At 34.1% G+C, this 21,104-nt stretch overlaps 2 protein-coding genes and 1 long non-coding RNA gene across 3 annotated transcripts; 2 read left to right on the top strand and 1 right to left on the bottom strand.

Annotated features, from left to right (window-relative positions):
* Positions 1-12,457: 12,457 nt before the first annotated feature.
* LOC120161677 (zinc finger protein ZAT11-like) lies at positions 12,458-13,126 on the top strand. The gene has a single exon (XM_039171888.1). It carries the CDS (start codon positions 12,537-12,539, stop codon positions 13,056-13,058), a length of 522 nt encoding a protein of 173 aa, XP_039027819.1. The 5' UTR covers positions 12,458-12,536; the 3' UTR covers positions 13,059-13,126.
* A 1,051-nt stretch (positions 13,127-14,177) lies between these two features.
* On the top strand, positions 14,178-17,444 carry LOC120161734. Its single transcript, XM_039171949.1, has 6 exons — positions 14,178-14,440; positions 14,837-14,874; positions 15,385-16,569; positions 16,647-16,715; positions 16,807-17,005; positions 17,156-17,444. The coding sequence occupies exons 2-6, from the start codon at positions 14,872-14,874 to the stop codon at positions 17,224-17,226; spliced, it is 1,527 nt and encodes a 508-aa protein (XP_039027880.1). The 5' UTR covers positions 14,178-14,440; positions 14,837-14,871; the 3' UTR covers positions 17,227-17,444.
* A 976-nt stretch (positions 17,445-18,420) lies between these two features.
* Positions 18,421-19,995, bottom strand: LOC120161878. The gene is made up of 6 exons (XR_005519508.1): positions 19,859-19,995; positions 19,654-19,754; positions 19,049-19,114; positions 18,717-18,814; positions 18,534-18,598; positions 18,421-18,449 (listed from the first exon to the last, which is right to left on the bottom strand). It is a non-coding gene; the product is annotated as an uncharacterized LOC120161878 (long non-coding RNA).
* Between the last annotated feature and the right edge of the window lie 1,109 nt (positions 19,996-21,104).

Genomic DNA, 21,104 nt, shown 5'->3' with positions numbered 1-21,104 from the left:
CATAAATGTGTCGGGTTCGGGAGTCGATTACGGCCAAAGAATGATTAGCATCCTTGAACCGCCCTTTCGGTACCAATTAATTTACCGGTTGTTTTTAATTGCGAAAATTAAAAATTGAAATTGAAATTTAAAAATTCAATTCGAATAATTACATTTGATCGATAAAAAATTTCCCATAAAAAGTCAAAAAAATGTTAGATAAAAATATAAATATTAAATTGTCCGTAAAAACTTGTAATGTTATTATAATATATATTTCAATTGCAACTCTTTAATAATGAAAAATATACAATTTAGTTTTAGACAAAATTTGATTCCAACTCTATAATAATGTTATCGCGGCCGTCTTTTGGTTGGACCCAAAATTAGACTACGACTTAAATAAAATGCTAGAGTCGCCACCGATCATTTAAATAAAATATTTAGGTTGATCGGATACCATCTCACCTGATATGCGTTATACTATAAATGTGTCGGGTTCGGGAGTCGGTTACGGTCAAGAAATGATTAACACCCTTGAACCGCCCTTTCGGTACCAATTAATTTACTGGTTGTCTTTAATTACGAAAATTAAAAATTAAAATTTAAAAATTCAATTCAAATAATTACCTTTGATCGATAAAAATTTACCCCAAAAAATCAAAAAATATTAGATAAAAATATAAATATTAAATTGTCCCTAAAACTTGTAATGTTATTATAATATATATTTCAATTGCAACTCTTGAATTATTGGAACAGTCCAGCAATCATACGTATGATTGAACCAATAAAACTTGAGCAAGTAATAAATAAATAAATAGGAAAACAAGAATGACAACTTACACCAAGCACGACAACAACTTTAACCCCAGCTTTGAAATTGTTGACTCCAGCTCCAACATGCACGATTTCTCCTGCAACATTCGTACGGCGAGAGAGATGGTAAAGCTTGAAGCTTCGGGTCCTTCTCTTGGGCTTCCATTCGAAGCATTAATGACAATATCTGTGTTCATGTCTTGTGTTAACATCCAACATTCGGAGATGCAGTCTTGAGATCGAGAAATTCAACGTCGATAATGAATTTTCATGTCAAAGGAACCTCGATCAGCCAGACGAAATCTTCACTGCTCTTCAGCTTCTTGTCTATTATTTCTGGATGAGTGAAAGATTTTCGATCTCCAGAGAACCCTGTTCTTCTCCACCGACAAGTGCCAGTTCCAGTTGCCGATCTTGAAAGGATCTGACTTGCGGTAAGTGCAAGAGGCAAGATTATCTATCCTCCATTGAGCGAGACGAGCAGTGGTTTGCACTCTGTATGCAGACTGGTTCATCCAAGGCAAAGCCAGGGAGGTGATCTCATGGATGCAATCTAATATCCCCTCGAGAAAAAAAAAATGGTCTCTTGTCTTTCCCATGTTTACTGTTGTTCTCTCTTTTGCCTGTAAAAACACTGATGTTTGTTGTGCAAATATTACAGACAAGGGAGGAGAGAAGTGGTGCGTTGTGGTTCAAATATGGCAAGGGTTGTTGTTGGTTGGTGTTACTTCGATTCGATGTTTCAAAATGGTGAAGTAACAAAGATGGTATTACGAAGAAGAGAGCCTCCCCCTTCGTGTACCGTTGTGCTTGCACCATTTATAGGAGCTGGAGGAGGAGGAAACAGATGTGAGGAGCGAAATTTGGGGGTGAGTTGAGTGAGTGGGTTAGATAATTAAGTTTTTAGTGGTTTAGTGGAATAGTGGGGTTGTTGGATAGTTGGAAATGGGCTCCGGGACAAAATAAAAAAAATAATAAATAATAATAAATAAATAAATAATATTTTTTAAACCCAGACAAAAACAGATGTCTACAACTGCCCCTCTTTGCACATTTTTGTATTAACAAGAATATGGCAAAGAAGAAAAAAGACAATCAATTTTTGTTCGGTGTTCTCAAATGTGATTGAGCTTCTTAGAATTGGGCATTTGTCTTCTTCTCGGTTTAAAGATTTTGGCTTGGAAATTCTTCCAGAAAGTAGTTCATCACTGTCATCGAGCTGAATGAAATATAACTCGTCAGATCTTTGGTTGGCAGATAGCCCTTCTCGACTTAAGTTATGCTGCAAATGATATGCCTTAGAGCTGAGCGTAGTCGAACTCGAAGGTCTTTGGTTGGCAAATAGCCCTTCTTGCCTTGAGCTATGTTGCAAATGATGTGCCTTTGAGCTGAGTGTAACCGAACTCGAAGGTTTGGTGTTTCAAGAGAAACATTTTTCAAAGTTTTTTTTTGTGAGTTTCAAGAGAAACTCTCTCAAGGGAGATAAAATTTTGTTTCAAGATAAACATATTCAAAGATTGGTGTTTCAAGGGAAACTGTCTCAAGAGAGACAAAATTGAGACAAAAACAAAATTTGTTTCAAGAGAAACTGTCTCAAGAGAGACAAAACTTAGTTCCAAAAGAAACGGTCTCAAGGGAGACGAAATTTGTTTAATGTAAAACATATTCAAAGATTTTGTTTCGAGGGAAACTGTCTCTCTTGAGACAAAATTTGTTTCAAGGGAAACTGTCTAAAGAGAGATAATTTGTTTCAAGGGAAACTGTCTCAAGGGAGACAAAATTTGTTTAAAGGGAAACTGTCTAAAGAGAGACAAAATTTGTTTCAAGAGAAACTGTCTCAAGAGAGATAAAACTTTGTTTTGAGTAAATTAGTCTCAAGCGAGGTGACCCCTTGTTTCGAGAGAAACAATCTCAAAGGCGATCGATAATCTGCTTTTTCCTGAAGATGAATGTTGCTGGTGGGTACGATTCCCTTCATCGTGAAGTTGAAACCGTGGATGGCCCATTCGTTGTGAAGTTGAGCCTTGAATTGGATATCTTTCGTCGTGAAGTTGAAATCCAATCTAAAGATGAATGCTACATGTGTGTACGATTCCCTTCGTCGTGAAATTGAAAACCGTGGATGACCCTTTCGTCGTGAAGTTGAACCTTGACTTGAATTTCATTCGTCGTGAAGTTGAAATCCAAGCTTGTGTTGTTTCGAGTCCAATATCCTTCGCCGTGAAGTTGAAATTGGCTCTTAAATGAAACTGGGAAGTTGTTTGTTGACAGTTAGTCGCCCCTTCGCCGTGAAGTTGAGCTTGTGTTATCTCGAGTCCAGTATTATTCACTGTGAAGTTGAAATTGACTCTGAATGAAACTGAAAAGTTGTTTGTTGATAGTCTATCGCCCCTTCACTGTGAAGTTGAGCTTGTGTTGTCTCGAGTCCAATATCTTTCGCTGTAAAGTTCAAATTGACTCTGAATGAAACTGAAAAGTTGTTTGTTGACAATCGCCCCTTCGCTGTGAAGTTGAGCAACCACCATAAATTTCTAAATGTGCTTTTGAATTGAGTATCTTTCATCTTTAAGTTGAAACTGGACTCTAAAAGCTGCAATAAAATCATGTATGCTAAACATGATAAATATGATGCTCTTAGGTATGTCTAAGATGTATGCAACATGAATTAGTTCTTCTTAAATGAAGTCTCATTCTTTGTCTTCTTGTTCCTGCATGTGGAGGAAAGACCTCAAGAAGATCTGATAATCCGCACCAGGATATTGAATTCCCAAATATACCTCGATATTCGATGTTGAACCTCAAAAGATGCCCCAACATTTGATGTTGAATCTTCAAAGATACCTTCTATTGCTTCAGCACGGATTTTAAACATGAGCTTTACGTCTGAGAATCACATGTCAAATACCAATATCCACTATAGAGAGATTGTCTTGTTTAAAAAGTGTTTTTCTTCTTCTTTTTTCAAGATATGAAAACATCAATTAGAAGAGTTTTGAAAAATGTTTGATCAAAAAGTCTTGAAAATATTGCCCCTTTATCGGTTTCATAATTGAGACGAATCATAAAACTAGAGTTCATTGGACATAAAAGAATTAATTACACTGTAATCCTTTAATAAGTTGTTTGTTGACAGTCGCCCCTTCGCTGTGAAGTTGAGAAACCACCATAAATTTCTGAATGTGCTTTTGAATTGAGTATCATTCATCTTTAAGTTGAAACTGGACTCTAAAAGCTGTAATAAAATCATGTATGCTAAACAAGATAAATATGATGCTCTTAGGTATGTCTATGATGCATGCAACATGAATTAGTTCTTCTTAAATGGAGCCTCATTCTTTGTCTGCTTGTTCCTGCATGTGGAGGAAATACCTCAAGAAGATCTGATAATCCGCACCATGATATTGAATTCCTAAATATGCCCCGATATTCGATGTTGAACCTCAAAAGATGCCCTAACATTTAAGGTTGAATCTTCAAAGATGCTCTCTATTGCTTCGGCACTGATTTTAAGCATGATCTTTGCGTCTGAGAACCACATGTCTAATACCAAGATCCACTCTAGAGAGATTGTCTTGTTTAAAAAGTGTTTTTCTTATTCTTTTTTCAAGATCTGAAAACATCAATTAAAAGAGTTTTGAAAAATGTTTGATCAAAAAGTCTTGAAAATATTGCCCATTTCTCGGTTTTATAAATGAGACGAATCATAAAACTAGAGTTCATTGGACATCAAAGAATTAATTAAATTGTTAATCCTTCAATAAATTATAGCTATTTGACAAGTGTCAAAATCAAACCTATCTTTGGGAAATGGTTAAGTAAGGAAAGGATAAAAAAAGTCCCAGGTTATTGTATTTAGTCAAAGGTTTGGCATTTTTTATTTGATGCTCAAAGTTTTGATGGGGTAGCTTGCATGCTCCTCTACTGGAAGTGTTCTCCAACTCCCAACTTTCGTGGTCACACTCGGATTGTGCGATGCCTTATCAAGGAATTTGTGTGATCACCTCAGCTGCATAATTTTTATATTCGAGTCGCCTTTTCAGGTTTTCAACTCGAATCCTCCTTTGGTTACAAGAATTCATTCAGAATTTACGTCTTGAACCCCTCTTTGTTATTTTTCTCTATCATGCATTAAACATTTTATAAAAAAAATTTGCAAATAAAGATTAATCCTAACGGGCGGGATGAAATCTGAAGATAATATCTTCTGTTCAGAAATCCATGTATGATTAGAATGGACTTTTAAGGCACATAACGTAGGCCATGGTTCATGGTTATGAAAGAAAAGGATAAATAGGCCCAAACAAGCGTTTCAGGGTATTAAACCAAGGATCAATTCATTCTGATGCCTTCAATCCTGTCTTGCTCAATTTGAATATGCTCGTATGTGTTTCTCTTGATTTTCTCTGGATGTTCCATGATTTTCGAGTGAATTGATTCTGGAATGATTGTGCTTGATCAATCTTATAATTTGAATCTCGACGCGTCATTTGAATCGAGTGAATCTTTGCATATACGTCTTGTTTTTTTCTTTGTTTTTTTCTTTGTTTTTTCTTTTTTATTTTTATTTTTATTCTAATTGGATTTTCGTACTTGGCATTTGGTTCGCCTTTTGGTATCTCATTTGGATTAATGTCTTCACTCATGTGAGCTGATTTCTTCCACCTTGCCCCCCAGTGTAGAGGGTGATCCTTGGTTAGGGTTAAATCAGAAGAAAAATACTACAGGCTCAAAAAGGGACACAAGGGGTATATATTTTCTCCTGTTGTGAATGGATAAAGAAAGAAAGTCGTTCATCATTTCGTACATGGAAGTCTTCACAGAAGAGGTATCCCCAGGGGGATAGATTTTCAGAATTAATTTTATTCACATGAAAACAATGTAAATAATGCATGATAGAATTTTTCGATTGAATTCTTCTTTCTGCTTCTTGCTCCTAACATATCTCAATGTTCAGGGTCCCTTCAATATGCCCAAGTTGTATTTTTATAAGAACGCTCATGTTCAAATAAACAACTAAATGCCTTAATGGTATAAAAATGTCAATTTTGAGTCTAAAAAGACAATGATGTGACTTTATTGACTCAAAGAAAGGTTCAAAAGTTTCAAAGGGTGGTAATGTCAAAATTTGCTCTTTTGGTAATGACCATGAGCTATTTTGGGTAAAGAATCAAGGTATTTTATTTTGGGGTTTGAGACAGGATAAGAGAGGTCTAATATTGTCATATGTCAAAAATCTGTAATTCTTGAAGAATTAAAAAATATTTAATTTATTTAATATTCGAAGAACTAAAAATTAAAACTTGTTCAATTATTCCACTTTAGAAAGTACCATAAATTTAATCGTTTAAAAGATTAAGCAAACATGAAAGATCAAAGACTTGTTCAAACAAAACAATGCTCTAAGTGCAAATGGTATATGCAATGCCCCCTTCTTCGGCTGTTCATGCCCCTGAATCCATCGGGTTTTGGATCTTATGCTTCAGTGCCTTACAGTTCTCAGAGGAATGTTTGAAGCTTACTATGTGGTAACTACAAACAGCTTCAACATCATAGCCCTTAGGATATGGGAACTCTTTTCTCAGATCATCCTGGCAGGCTTAGTCCTACAATCAGCTGATCAAGCTCCCACTGTACTGATTTCATTTTTTTTAATTATTAAAATCTTTCTTCCATGTGGTGTCACGTGATTAAGAACATTGCATCGAATCCTCCATGAAGAAATTTCATGTTTATGAAAATACTTAAAAATGAAATGTAGATGCAAAAATGCATAAAATGCTCCGAGGCATTGATCCGAAAAAATGCATGTTATTATAAATAATCCCTATTGGGGACAAAAGTGTTTTATCTTTTAACAGACAAAAATATCTTGACAGCTTCTGACAGGTTGACTAGTCTTCTGCCTTCGTCTGTCACCGGTCGAATAACCTGTCGAACCGCTCCAGTTTCTCTGGTTAAACCGTGCAAGTGACGAGCTGCTCTTTGTACTTGTTCCCAAAAATATCAAATGATTGCATCTCTGGCTTTCATCCTTTGCTGAGCATGTTCTCTAACGGTAACACCATTGGAACCCTCTATCGATAGGAGTTATCCGAAGTTTATTTGTATGTTTCTTGAATTCGTCAGCAATGACCTCCAATTTCAACTATCGCTTTGTCATCTTGTTCTTGTTGTCTTTGAAAATACTCTCAAGATCAGCAACTTTTATCTTGCCCCTGCAACCTTTGCCAACCCAAAGTTGATTTTTGATGTGCTTGGTGTAAACTCGGATTGTGGGCACCACGTTTTCTGGATTGAATGTGACACATAGTCTCCTTGTAGACTGTCCTCTGCATTTTCATCTCTTATATTACTACCCATTTGTCCATTAAAGCAAACTATTTATGTTTAACAAACATGTTTTTTGGATCAACACCTTTTTGAATGATGAAAATAAAATAAAAAGGAACAAAAATGAAAAGATTTAGTGAGGTAAAAATAATTAAATCAATCATGAAAATAAAAGTCCTACCCTACATGATATCTATCCCACATGATATCTACCCCACATGCTTATTATTCCTACCCGAACATGATCTTTATCCCACATGTTGATTTTAAACAAGTCTTAACCGCATAAATTTCTAGTTCACATGCTTTTAACATGAAATAAAGCAGAATATAATATCAAAGCAAACCAGGGTTTGAAATGAGGTTTTGGGGTGAGCTCTAATTTCCTATACTCTCACGGTTTAGGTTCTAAAAAGGTACCCAGGTTCTCCTTGCTGGTACCCCCTTGGGCTTGCCAGATCCTTAGTCTAAGCTCATTACAAGCTTATATGGACTAAGTTAAACTCGAGATGATACATTCCCTTATGCCTATGCGTTGAGTAAATTCACACGAAGACATAAGATATATGAATCCCGAAGGTTACTTGCTAGGCCTGTGCGGAGAAAAAATTCTCAAGAAGGTGTCGCTTTCACCCCACTTAAAAAAGGGTTTGGAGCTCGAGTATAGAGCATGAGATGATTTTTTTTTCAAAAATATGAAATCATTGAGAAAAACGTTCGTACAACTATTTATTTGAAAAATAATCAAAGGTAAATAATTGGAATCGAATAAATAAATTTAAATTTACTATTTTCGCATAAAAAGATAACCGAAAATTAATTCTGGCCTGACTCACTTACCTGTCCCCAACAGAGTCGCCAAGCTGTCGCGGTCGTCTTTAGGTTGGGCTCGAAATTGGGCTTCGACTTAAATAAAATGCTAGAGTCGTCACCGATCATTTAAATAAAATATTTAGGTTGATCGGATACAATCTCACATGATCTGTGTTATACCAGAAATATGTCGGGTTCGAGAGTCGCTTACGGTCAATGAATGATTAGCACCCTTGAACCGCCCTTTCGGTACCAATTAATTTACCAATTGTCTTTAATTACGAAAATTAAAAATTTAAATTGAAATTTAAAAATTCAATTCGAATAATTACCTTTGATCGATAAAAATTTCCCCCAAAAAATCAAAAAATATTAGATAAAAATATAAATATTAATTTGTCCCTAAAAACTTGTAATGTTATTATAATATATATTTCAATTGCAACTCTTGAATTATTGGAACAGTCCCAGCAATCATACGTATGATTGAACCAATAAAACTTGAGCAAGTAATAAATAAATAAATAGGAAAACAAGAATGACAACTTACACCAAGCACGACAACAACTTTAACCCAGCTTTGAAATTGTTGACTCCAGCTCCAACATGCACGATTTCTCCTGCAACATTCGTACGGCGAGATAGATGGTAAAGCTTGAAGCTTCGGGTCCTCCTCTTGGGCTTCCATTCGAAGCATTAATGACAATATCCGTGTTCATGTCTTGTGTTAACATCCAACATTCGGAGATGCAGTCTTGAGATCAAGAAATTCAACGTCCATAATGAATTTCCCTGTCAAAGGAACCTCGATCAGCCAGACGAAATCTTCACTGCTCTTCAGCTTCTTGTCTATTATTTCTGGATGACTGAAAGATTTTCGATCTCCAGAGAACCCTGTTCTTCTCCACCGACAAGTGCCAGTTCCAGTTGCCGATCTTGAAAGGATCTGACTTGCGGTAAGTGCAAGAGGCAAGATTATCTATCTTCCATTGAGCGAGACGAGCAGTGGTTTGCACTCTGTATGCAGACTGGTTCATCCCAGGCAAAGCCAGGGAGGTGATCTCATGGATGCAATCTAATATCCCCTCGAAAAAAAAAATGGTCTCTTGTCTTTCCCATGTTTACTGTTGTTCTCTCTTTTGCCTGTAAAAACACTGATGTTTGTTGTGCAAATATTACAGACAAGGGAGGAGAGAAGTGGTGCGTTGTGGTTCAAATATGGCAAGGGTTGTTGTTGGTTGGTGTTACTTCGATTCGATGTTTCAAAATGGTGAAGTAATAAAGATGGTATTCCGAAGAAGAGAGCCCCCCGTGTACCGTTGTGCTTGCACAATTTAGTGGTTGAGTGGAATAGTAGGGGTTGTTGGGTAGTTGGAAATGGGCCTGCAACAAAAAAATAAAAAATAAAAATAAAAATAATAAAAATAATAATAATAATAATACTAGTAATGATAATAAATAAATAAATAAATAAATAAATAAATAATATTTTTTTTTAATTCAGATAAAAATGGATATCTGCAGCTGTCCACTAATAAATAATTTGTCTCAATTATTGTTGAAATTCAGTTAACGCTACATGCAAAAAAAAATGTACTAACTTTATTCTAACTAAAAGTTCAAAAAAATTCAACCCCGTCCAAGCTTATTCTTCTCTATGTTTCATTTCCTGTTATCTTTAGTTCATTTCCTTGGGATAGATCAAAAGGGCACGCATAAGCAATAATCCTGAAAATTTAAAATTACCATATATTTTAATTTTTTTATATATTTTATATTAAAAATTAATTTTCACTCATTAAAATTTTATAAGTTTGTGAACCCTTAAAACTTAAAAAATTTATCTCTTAACATAAAATTTCATGTCAATCTTATTTATCCTTACCCCTTAAATTAAAAAAATCAAAAACAATACATGTCCAAAAGAAGAATGATCCAAGATATGTATGCCTGATCCAACGGTTTGCATGTTCTCTTTTCCACCGACTTTTAATTTTCTGGCTAAATAATCCTTTAGTTCTTCTTTACTGAAATTTCAAAAAGCAACTACGTCATTATCTCACTTTTAATTCTATACTTCCCCAAACCTTACGGATTAGTCCTTAGCCTAAATGACATCTCATAATTTAAAACACTTAATCATAACAAAATGTTATGTTTACATCGTGGGTTGGTGTAAGAAATTTCGACTTCCATGCTATTTTGATGAGTCATTATGATATCTTAAGTGACGGCAGGTGTCGGTCAGACAGTAAAATCCTAGATGTGGAACAAGGGAAAAGGTCGAAATTAGGTAGCTCCTAGGCTGAAACGTCTATTGTTTGTTGCCATGTCAAAGTTGAATGGAGATTATTAAGTCAAATATGTTTTGGGAGACTGTTCCTAATTTTTGCCTTCTTGTTATGTTTATACTTTATATCTAATCATATTACTATCATATGTTTTAATAAAAATCATTTTATATATTAACTGTAGAATATAAGTGGGATTTTAATATCATGTGTTATTTAGGGTTTATTAATTAACTTCTATCTTACGTTTCTAAAATTTGAATTTGAATATTTAATAAAATATTATATTTTTAAAATTAAATAATCTAATTTCTTCTAATGTTTAATTATAATTTGACTGTTTTTTTACTAGTTAAGTATGTTTATAAGGAATAATAACATTTTCTTTAATCGTTCAGATAGGTTGATGGGTTCGTAATTTGGCTGTTTAAATCTTACGGCCATATCGCATCTAATATTGGCAGGTTTGCATGCCTGTAATGATTGACATTTTCCCCGTTCTCACTGCAGTCTTTGAAGTACAGTTAGTGAATATTGACCATGCTTAACTAGAAAGTATCAAAAATGCCATCGGAAAACAAAGATCGAAACTAATCGGGTGCCTGCGGCCCATATTAATTGAAACTTTGCAAAAGGTTGACAAACCCATTAATTATCAACTATGCGGCAGCAACAAGTGTTTGAATTTGAACATTGAAGATTTCAAGCAGTGAGAAAAATCAGTTTTCTAGACCCTCACCTTTTGGTATTTTTTAAGCGTTCTTCGGAGCAGTTGAGTTGAGGACTTGAGGCTCGTGATTCAGACTTCAACTTACATAATAATAATAATAATAATAAATCCAGTTATTTACATTATTGGACTAATAGATCTGAAAATGATCGAGAATATGGGTGTAAATAAATAGAGGATTTGTCCATCAACGAAGTCGAGATTAAATATTGGTAGATGTCGAAATATTATTTTAAAAAATGTAATGACTTATTGGATATTTAAACTTAAAATTCAGAAAATAATGTATAATTTATTTAATATTTAAATTTACAATGACCTAAATTATAATTGGATAAAAAAATTGAGAACATGAGATTATTCTTCTTTAGTCGAACGGTTCATGAATAGATATGTGTTCGACCTTTTGTTGAACAGTTCATGAATCGTTCGTATAATGTTAGTTTATTAAGTTAAATATGTGAGTATAAGCAAATTTTTTATGTTCATTTAATAAACGAACATACACGAATAGATATGTGTTCGATCTTTTTATATTCACGAGCAAACTCGTTTAAAAATACGTTTATATAAGCTTGTTTATCATAAACTCGTTTATAAATTTATTAACCTTGTTCTCCTTTTTCTTTTTCTTTTCTTTTTTACATTTTTTTACGTAAGGTGAATTTTAGAGTTCAGATATTGAAACCTGAGTCCTTATATGACATAGTTTCATCATTTTTATTTGAAGAGGAACATAAACAAACAAACATATTTTTAACGTTAAATAAATGTGTTCACAAATACTAAATGAATCAAATATGAATATCTTTTAAAAAGTAAATAAACAAACAAAAACACAATCTTATTTATTAAAATCCGAATCATTTACACCCTTATATTCTCAAAATAAAAAAGAAACACTGAGATTATCAAATTAATTAAGTATAAAAATGTAATTAAACTTTTTATCAATCATACACTATATCCGAGAAGTAAAATGGTTTTTACCCAAATACACTTATCTTATACCAAACGATCAAACAATTACATAAGATACACCTATAAATAGGTAGTTAGGACAGTTTAGTCGAACATCAGACTTTAAATACATTTTGCTGTTCCTTATCAGATCCACCGGCTCTAAATTTGGATCACGTGTAAAAATACAATTTCTAACATCATTCTAACGTTTTCTTTTATCGATGGTATTTTTTTTAAATAATCTTATTAATTATGCTAATATAAGATTCTCTAAAACAAAAACAAAAAGGAAGCCGAAGCTTCAGTGAGAGTCACTATTATTAAGCCGTTACCAGTCGTCACACGTGACCTTTGTTTTAGGCCAACGTGTCGGAAAGCAAACTACTTCCAAATTCCTCGTGTTTGACCAAATTTAGCTTACTTTTTATATTATTACACGCCAATGAAAAATGAGTTTGCAGTCAAACATCGCAGCTTCACAGTTGACTTTCCTTCCTTATTTAAAGCACCTCCCAGTGTTTCCCATCTTCACAACGCAATCAATAACCCACAGCAAAAAGAGGAAGAAGGAGAAGAAGAGAAGCCAAGTGGTTTTAATATTCAGGTTCGTAATGAAGAGAGAAAGAGAAAACGGAAACGATATTCAGGGTTTCGACATTGCTAAATGTCTGATGCTTTTGTCTCAAGGCTTTGAAACGACCAAGAATCCCAACCCTTCGATCGACAACGAGGTTTTCGAATGCAAAACTTGCCACCGGCGGTTCTCATCGTTCCAAGCATTGGGCGGCCACCGTGCCAGCCATAAGAGACCCAAATTGGCGGCGGAGAAAGCGAACGATGAGACACAGACGTTCCTTAGTTTATCCACGAAGCCCAAGACGCACGAGTGCTCTATTTGTGGCCAGGAGATTTCGATGGGGCAAGCTTTGGGTGGCCATATGAGGAGGCACAGACCCACCGTGAACGAAACCGTCTCTCAGCCGTTTCCGGCTGTTTCGGCGGTGCAGGTGTTGAAGAGATCGAATAGCAGTCGGAGGGTTGCGTGTAATTTGGACTTGAATTTGACGCCATTGGAGAATGATTTGCAAGTTTTGTTTGGAAACAAGGCTCCCAAGATTGATATCTGTTTTTGACATTTTATTCCCAGATTGTAAACGCTTGTAATCTTCATTTCATTAACCAAAATTTTTAATTTGTTTCTGGAACCGAATTCATTGGTAGTTTTTTTATATAAAATTTCTAATAATATTAGTGTATTACATTCAGTTTCTTTTAGTAAAATCATTGCGTTTACAATTTTATTAAATAAATAGAGACAAAATATAAAAAAATTAAATAAAAAATTTACAAAAATTAAAATAAATTAATCATATCAATCACCCATTTTCTCTAAAATCATTGAAGCTTACAAACTAAATATTAAATGATAAAAATAAAATTATATATAAAAGTAATTAAAAATTTAATCAAATAATTATTAAATATAGTTTAATATATTAAACGAATGAAAAATATATATATATATATACTCATTTTGTTGAAAAATGATTATTAAAATTTTTAGATCTTAGTTTTTAAATTTCTAGATCAACTCAATGATTAAGTCTTGAACCTTTACCCATATATCTAAATTTTAGTCTCTTCCAATCTTAACCATCCTTTTCCATCTTGTAATTAGTTTCAATTGAAATTTAACTTAAATATATAATGTATTAATTACACGGTTTAACTTAATAGTTAAACGCTTAACTTTTACTTTTAGGACACGTGTTATTCTTTTAACTTTTATTTAATTATTAGTTTCAACTGGAGTTTAACTTAAATATTATCTTTATTTTTTGTCAAGAAAATATTATTCTGATTTATAATATGTTAATTACACAATTTGAAATTATTTATAATGTATTAGTTACACAATTTATACTGATAGTTAAGCGTTGAACTTTTATCTTTATAACACGTGTCAGTATCTTATTAGAAGATTAAATATATTAAATTATTTAAAATTATAATTAAATTGGTAGTATATATAATTTTTGGAAACCAAAATTATGATCACACCATATCATATCATATTTTTTTAATAAATATTTATCGTTCGATGATCAAAATAGAAAACAACTGTAGTGACCAATTATGCATAAAAAATAGTATGATAACCAAAATAGGAGTGAAGTAATATTGTGGTGACCAATAGGTGTAGCTTACCCTTAAATTAATTATCCCATTTTTTTAAACCATCACACAGATCGAGATTGAGATTAAAATCAGACTGCAGAAACCTAAGTACACGTGTACGATCCGATTGAGGCCCCACAGAATGTGATCGTACAATGGCACCATCTTATATCTTCTCTTCCGCCAGAGACCTCAAAATCTTTTCCACCCTCTCTAGATCTCGCGACAATCACATTCCGTACGATCGCCGGTTCGGTTTCCGATCAATCACTGCCGCAAAGTTTTTCTTCTATCCAATCACCGATCATCGCGTTCGTAATCAATCACCTCATTGCAGGTATTTTACACAATGAAGATCTCTCTTTTGCTCCCCCTTCTGCTATCCGTTTCTTAAAATTTGCGAAAACTGTCTTCTCGAAAGGTTTTATAGTTTTTGTTTACTTTCAAATAAATGTTATTTTGATTAGTGAACTTCACAGTGTTTAGCACTGGAAATGTAATAAATTTCTGAACATGGTTTAATATTACACAGTTTATGAGATATTAGGATTATTTGTTCTTGGTGTTCTTCAATTGATTGACACTAAATTTTACATTATCTGCTTCAGCCAGCGAGGCTGAACTGAACTTTTCTTTTCTGCTAAGTGGTAAATTTGATCCTTTATTTTAATTTAATATGATGCATGTTTGACTTGTTATGAAGATAGAGTTTTTAACTGTTGAACTTTTACAGCAAAGTGGAAGCAAACTTTGAAGTAAAGCTTCAAAATGGTATGTTTTGAATGTGGCTCAAGTGATTTGTACTTTTGATACTGTGTACCTTTTTTGATTGATTCAATCGTTTTATTTTTGTTGCATGTTTTCTATTTCTCAATAGTTGTAATTGAATAATGTGGGTGGAGAAGCACTGATGAACTAGATACATATGTGTAAGAGTGAAAAATTTGTCGTATCGACTATTTTCTAATTTCTACTAGCTAAATCATGTGTTTGTTGCAAGTAAGAGTGCCCAAGTGCGTCTATAGGGGCTGTGCTTTAGCACTAGACAAGGTACGTCCTTAAGGGTTCTGCATGCTTGTGTGTGCCTAGTGGAGCTTTTTGTAAAGCGATAGATTCAAAAAAAGCTCACCTTATTGAAGTTCTCCAGGAATTCTTTTCTTATAATCTTTGATGCCATGTGGTTAATCTTGATACTAGATCATTGAAAATATTTGAGTGTTATTTTTATTCTCTTCTGGACGGCCTTACGGTCTCTGATTAGGAATTTGTTACATGTAACAGTCTTTCCAGAATGAGGGCATTTGGACGAAAAAATGTTCTGGCTTAAGCAATGGCGAGATGGTGTATGATACTTCATCTAAAGTTGACCCCAAGCGCAAGCGCTCTAATCAATGGTTCATGGATGGTGCCGAGACAGACTCATTTCCTAACAAGAAGCAGGCAGTTGGAGTTCCAACTACCAACTTGTTTTCTGGTATCTTGAATTCAAATGATTCTCCATGGGGAAATGCATCTGGTTTTACTTCAATCTCGGGGCAGCTTGCTGAACGGTTATTCAATACCGAAACAGCTCGAACAGTGAACTTGGATGATCAAAGCTTCTCATCTGGTAACACACAGAAAACTCTCATGGGGAGAAAGGTTAATGAAGATCTATATACAAGTGATTCATCATTTGGTTTATCTATGTCTCATACACTGGAAGATCCTCGGTCAGGGTTAAACTTTGGAGGGATTAGGAAGGTAAAAGTCAGCATGTCTGAATCAATGGGATATGTGTATAATAGGGTTGATAATAACTCAGTGTCAACTGATCATGCTTACAACAAGGTGGAAGATGGTATTATGCCGATGGGCTTTCCTTATAACAAAGGGGATTCTATTGGTGACACCTATGAAAGAGAGAATAGTCTTTTCACGTCTATGGGACAATCCCATAGAAAAATTGAGGATAACAGTGCAATTACAACGAGCAACACCTTCGACAAGGGTGATAACAATTTCATGTCTATGGGTCAAACCTACAACGGGACAGATGATAGTTCTGTAACTGTGGGTCAGGCCTACAGTAAAGGAGATGACAGTGCCATATCTATTACACATAACTACAAGAAGGGGGACAGCTATAATTTGACAGTTGGCCCCTCCTATAGTAGGGGAGAAAGTACTATTATATCGTTTGGTGGTTATGATGATGATGATACAAATCTATCGGGGAGTTTTATATCAAGCTATAATTTGTTGATGGGCCAGTCTTTGGTCCAAGGATCTAATGCTCCTAGTGCAAAAGGGTTGGTTCAATCCAATAATGTCATTGCCTCTGGAGCTGAAGTTTCTAGGAAGAAAGATGAGCCAAAAACATCGAAAAAAGCTGCTTCAAATAACTTCCCATCAAATGTTAAAAGTTTGCTGTCAACTGGTATGCTTGATGGAGTTCCAGTCAAATATATTGCGTGGTCACAGAAGGTAAAATCTCATTTCATGTGTTCTTTTATTTTACCTTACTGTCTGGTTATACGCCTGCTTCTTTTTATGAACTTCAGAAGGAGCTCCGTGGCATAATAAAGAGTTCTGGATATCAATGTGGCTGTCAGACATGCAATTCTTCTAAGGTGGGGTTTCTCTGTTTTACCATTTGTATTTAGGGAATTGTTTAGGCAAAGTATGCATGCTTTGACGTTCGGGGTTTCTACATTCTAATAGGTGATCAATGCATATGAATTTGAGCGACATGCTGGTTGCAAAACAAAACATCCAAACAATCACATATATTTTGACAATGGGAAGACAATTTATGGGATCGTCCAAGAGCTTAGAAGCACACCGCAGAATATGCTATTCGACGTTATTCAGACTATAACCGGTTCACCTGTTAACCAGAAGTGCTTCCGGCTTTGGAAAGGTAAATGTAAGCTATTGAACTCAAATTGCTTTAATCCCACCGAACTTGAGTTGCTATAGATAAATCCCCTAACATCATTTATCTTGCAACTACATTTAGTAAGTAATTGTGATCGATTAAAATAAAAGGGCACCTTACTTTCTTTTTCAGAGTCATTTTTAGCTGCCACTGTTGAACTTCAACGTATATATGGGAGGGATGAAATGAAACAATTTTCGTAAAGCAATTGTGTTCATTTGCAAGGTAGGTTTGTGCATATGGTGAAGTGAACTTCTTTACGAGACGTGTATGCTTGTCAATGGTGATGGCGCCACTAACTGAACATGGTGCCTTTTGCTTCTTTTTAATGTGGGCTAGGACTCTGTTATAAAGGAGTCAATGCCTCGACAAGGATACACTTGTTATTTTGTGTATTTTGCTTGTATCTCAGCAACATGTTGTCGATACTACTTGAAGAGGATGAAATCTAAATTTTGCTTCACTCTTGGTGAACCAAAAGAATAAATGGAAGAAACCTACAATTATGGTTTTGATCTATTATGCTGAGATGTAAGATTTAATTTACTTATTTTAAGTTTTGACAAATTTAATCGTTGACGTATAATGTTATTAGTAGGTTTGCTGCTTTAATGAATCTTTAAAGTGAATGATTAAAAGTAATAATATGAAAAGTCCACTTTTCATAATTGACATTATATCGTTATAATGTTAGACAGCTTACATCGCTCACAAATTTTAAAAATTATGAGAAGTGGACCAAGCTCTAATGCAATGATTATTGGCATCGAGAGGTTCTTAACTACAAGCCTACAACTAAAAATATCAGAACGGTAGACAGTTTGCATTCAAGCACAATGTTATCTACGGAAAAGAATCTGAAGTAATTAATTTCTGCTCAATATTAAGGATCTAACATTTAACACCAAAAGAGAAATAGATGTAAAAAATAATGATAAGCATGAGAATACAAACACGAATCAATATAGTTATGATGAAATTAGTTTTCCCGAACCGAAAAATCTCCCAAGAGAAGAAAATGTACCCTTCAGAGCTCATTGTCAATCGTAGCTTTGTTCAAGACCCACAGCAAGCTGATTTTTGAGCATTCGCTGCAGATCCTTCGGCCTGATCTTATGGGTTAATTTTGATTGCATTTGGCTGCAACGAGGAATTGGATAGACATTTCAATATATATATAAATATAAGCACAAGTTTGGAAAATCACATAAAGAAATAACACGTGCAATGCATGTCACGTTAAGAACTAGAGTTTTGAAATATGTTTAAGCACCAAAAATTTGAAAAACCAAGCAAAAAATAATAAACAAGTAAAAATCACGTGCAATGGAGGTGACATTAGGACCTTGTTTTTTTAAAAATAGGTTTAAGGAAATGACAAAGTACGAGATACGACACCTCAGCGACATTTTAGTTTGTTTTTGCACTCCGCAAGATAGGGTGGCTCTTCAGCATATAGAAAAGATCACAAAACATAAAAGGGAACAGAAAAATATAGAGTAACAATTACATAGTCTCAAAGAACTTGATGCCATATTCATCAGCAAGAGCTTGGCCTTTTTAAGTAGGGACAGCCTAAAAAATAAGTTCCTCAACAACCTATACAAGCAACCAAACCAGGCCAATATGCCAAAAAGAAGGGTAACTGCAAAAACAAGCGAAAAGCCCACGGAAGAGAGAGAGAGAGATATACCCTTTTGCTTTCATCCATGTCGGCCTTATTACCCACCAGAACCTTGTTGACATTGTCTGATGCATGTTGTTCAATATTTCGAATCCAGTTTCGAATGTCTGAGTATAAAAGGATATTAGTGCAGTCGATAAAATAATTATAATGGAAAAAAGAATAAAATTTCAAATCAATGGATAAGGAATATACTTTCATGTTTCAACCTTCCAGGAAACTGAAAGTTTTGAATGATGAATGGGAATTGGTGGAAACATAAACATTTCTAAAGATTCAGAGATGGATAAGATAGAACAGCTAATGTATGAAAATCCAAATGATAAAAGTTCAGTGATTACTATTGAAAGATGACTCATCAGTCACATCATACACAAGCAAGATACCCATGGCTCCACGATAGTAAGCTGCACGAAAAGAAAATAATACTTAATTCGTGTGTTAACCATACAAGAGTCCGGAAGACAAAAAATCAGGATGTATTGGAAAGTAGACTCTGAGAGACCAAAATAAAATACTATGTTGAGGCAAAATTTTCAAACACCCTCAGAAATAACACTAATATCAACACCTTCAATCAAGAATCTAGAAAATATGAAAGGCTAAGCATCTCCTGTCATACAATTCAAGAGTATGACAATGGGCGGGTTAGAAAGCGTGTGAACCATGGATGCAGATAAACTGCTAACTTCCCAAAGACAAAAAAATCACAGAGGAGGAGAATAGAAAAGCAACAACATCCACCTTGAACCAAGCTGATATTGAATTTCACAATATCTGAGTGAGAATAAATGGTAAGTCGCACCATACAACAATGGCAATTAAAAGGCTAAAGTAAAGCAATGCCCAAGTAATGCTATCAAATTATTTCACCAAATAAATAATTTGTAATTCTTTATAGACCATTCATTTCTAGTCAGTGACTCCTTCAAACCCAAAAACTAACCACTTGTAATTGTTCGGAACCTCTCTTGCCCAGCAGTATCCCAAATTTGCAGTTTGATCCTTGTCCCGTCAAGCTCTATGGTCCTTATCTTAAAGTCAATCCTGCCAAAATAAGGTGCAAACTTATTAAACCATATGCCTCATTTAGAAACAATACTTATAATAATAATAATAAGACAAGTTGCTACAATTCAAAAAACACCTACCCAATGGTTGTGATAAAACTTGTAGTAAATGAGCCATCCGATAAACGCAAAAGGAGGCAACTCTTACCCACACCTGGCCACACAATAGAATAAGTAAACAGACTATTCAGATTCAGAACTAAGATTCAAAAAGAATGTGCAAAATACCAAGAAAACTCCTTAAAATAAGTAACAAATTACAGGCAAGTACAACTAATTGTCACAGTGATGGCCTGTATTGAGCAATGGTTCTCTCGTGCAAATATACACGCTACTGGATCCAACATATGAAATCATCAAACACTAACTGAGACAAATAGTACTCCCATGGCAATGAGCTAATAAGACAGAATACATTATCAAATATATTCACAAGAAAATTGCTGATAGCAATTTAGCAAAGGTTCCCCATAAAAAAAACATACACTGTTTTCCAATCAACCTCGCGAGTGCAATAAAATCTCCGTAAGGTAATCTATAAGCCTAATATGAAGCTTAATCTGAGGTAATGATCTTGATAAACAAATTATCACGGTCTCACACCTAGTTTTCTAAGCAAAAAACAATGAAATCCTTTCAACGAACGCCAACATTTCGCAAAAGCAATGTACATTCAGTAGATCGCATTTCAAATCATAATATAAAATATAAATAGAAGGGATAATAAATAGGGTAAAGCATAGTAATGGTCACTGAACATTTCTGAAGCTTGCATTTAGGTCCCTCAACTTTTAAAACTTGCAATACAGTCCCCCAACATTTAATCCACTTGCAATATGGTCCCCACCTATGCAAATTAGGGTAAATTATATAAATGGTCACTGAACTTTTCAGGCACTTGAATTTAGGTCCCCTAACTTTTTAAAACTTACAAAACATTCCTCAATTTCATTCTAAACCCCAAATTCCAAAGTAATTCAATTTCATTCTAAACCCTAAATTCCAAAATAATTCAATTACATTCTAAAACCCAAATTCTAAAATGTTTCAATTTAAGGTGGAATATACTAGATTATCTTTAAGAACGTGATAGCGTTTTTTTTTTTTTTACTTTTGTGAAGAAAAAAAATAAACTCCCTCCTCGTAAATGTAAATTTAGTGACCTTTAATAATTTAAATATAAAAAATGATTATGGAAGAAATTGAATAAAAAAAAACACAATCTCTCAATGAAAAAATTAAGAATCAAAATCCCCAATTGACATCCTTATAATTTTTATTTATTTCAATTATAATTTAGTTTTTTAATAGTTTGATGTGATTATAA

This window comes from Hibiscus syriacus, unplaced genomic scaffold, assembly GCF_006381635.1.
Source record: "Hibiscus syriacus cultivar Baekdansim isolate YM2019G1 unplaced genomic scaffold, ASM638163v2 tig00111402_pilon, whole genome shotgun sequence".
In the NCBI taxonomy this organism is placed as follows: domain Eukaryota; kingdom Viridiplantae; phylum Streptophyta; class Magnoliopsida; order Malvales; family Malvaceae; genus Hibiscus; species Hibiscus syriacus.
Note: the sequence above shows the minus strand (reverse complement) of the source record. Positions and strands in the feature narration are given on the sequence as shown.

Bases quoted from the DNA above. Each gene is read 5' to 3' on its own strand.
- LOC120161677 (XM_039171888.1), top strand. From the start codon at position 12,537: ATGAAGAGAGAAAGAGAAAACGGAAACGATATTCAGGGTTTCGACATT.
- LOC120161734 (XM_039171949.1), top strand. The intron at 16,570-16,646 runs GTAAAATCTCAT...TATGAACTTCAG, and splicing joins ATATTGCGTGGTCACAGAAG to AAGGAGCTCCGTGGCATAAT. The intron at 16,716-16,806 runs GTGGGGTTTCTC...ACATTCTAATAG, and splicing joins AGACATGCAATTCTTCTAAG to GTGATCAATGCATATGAATT.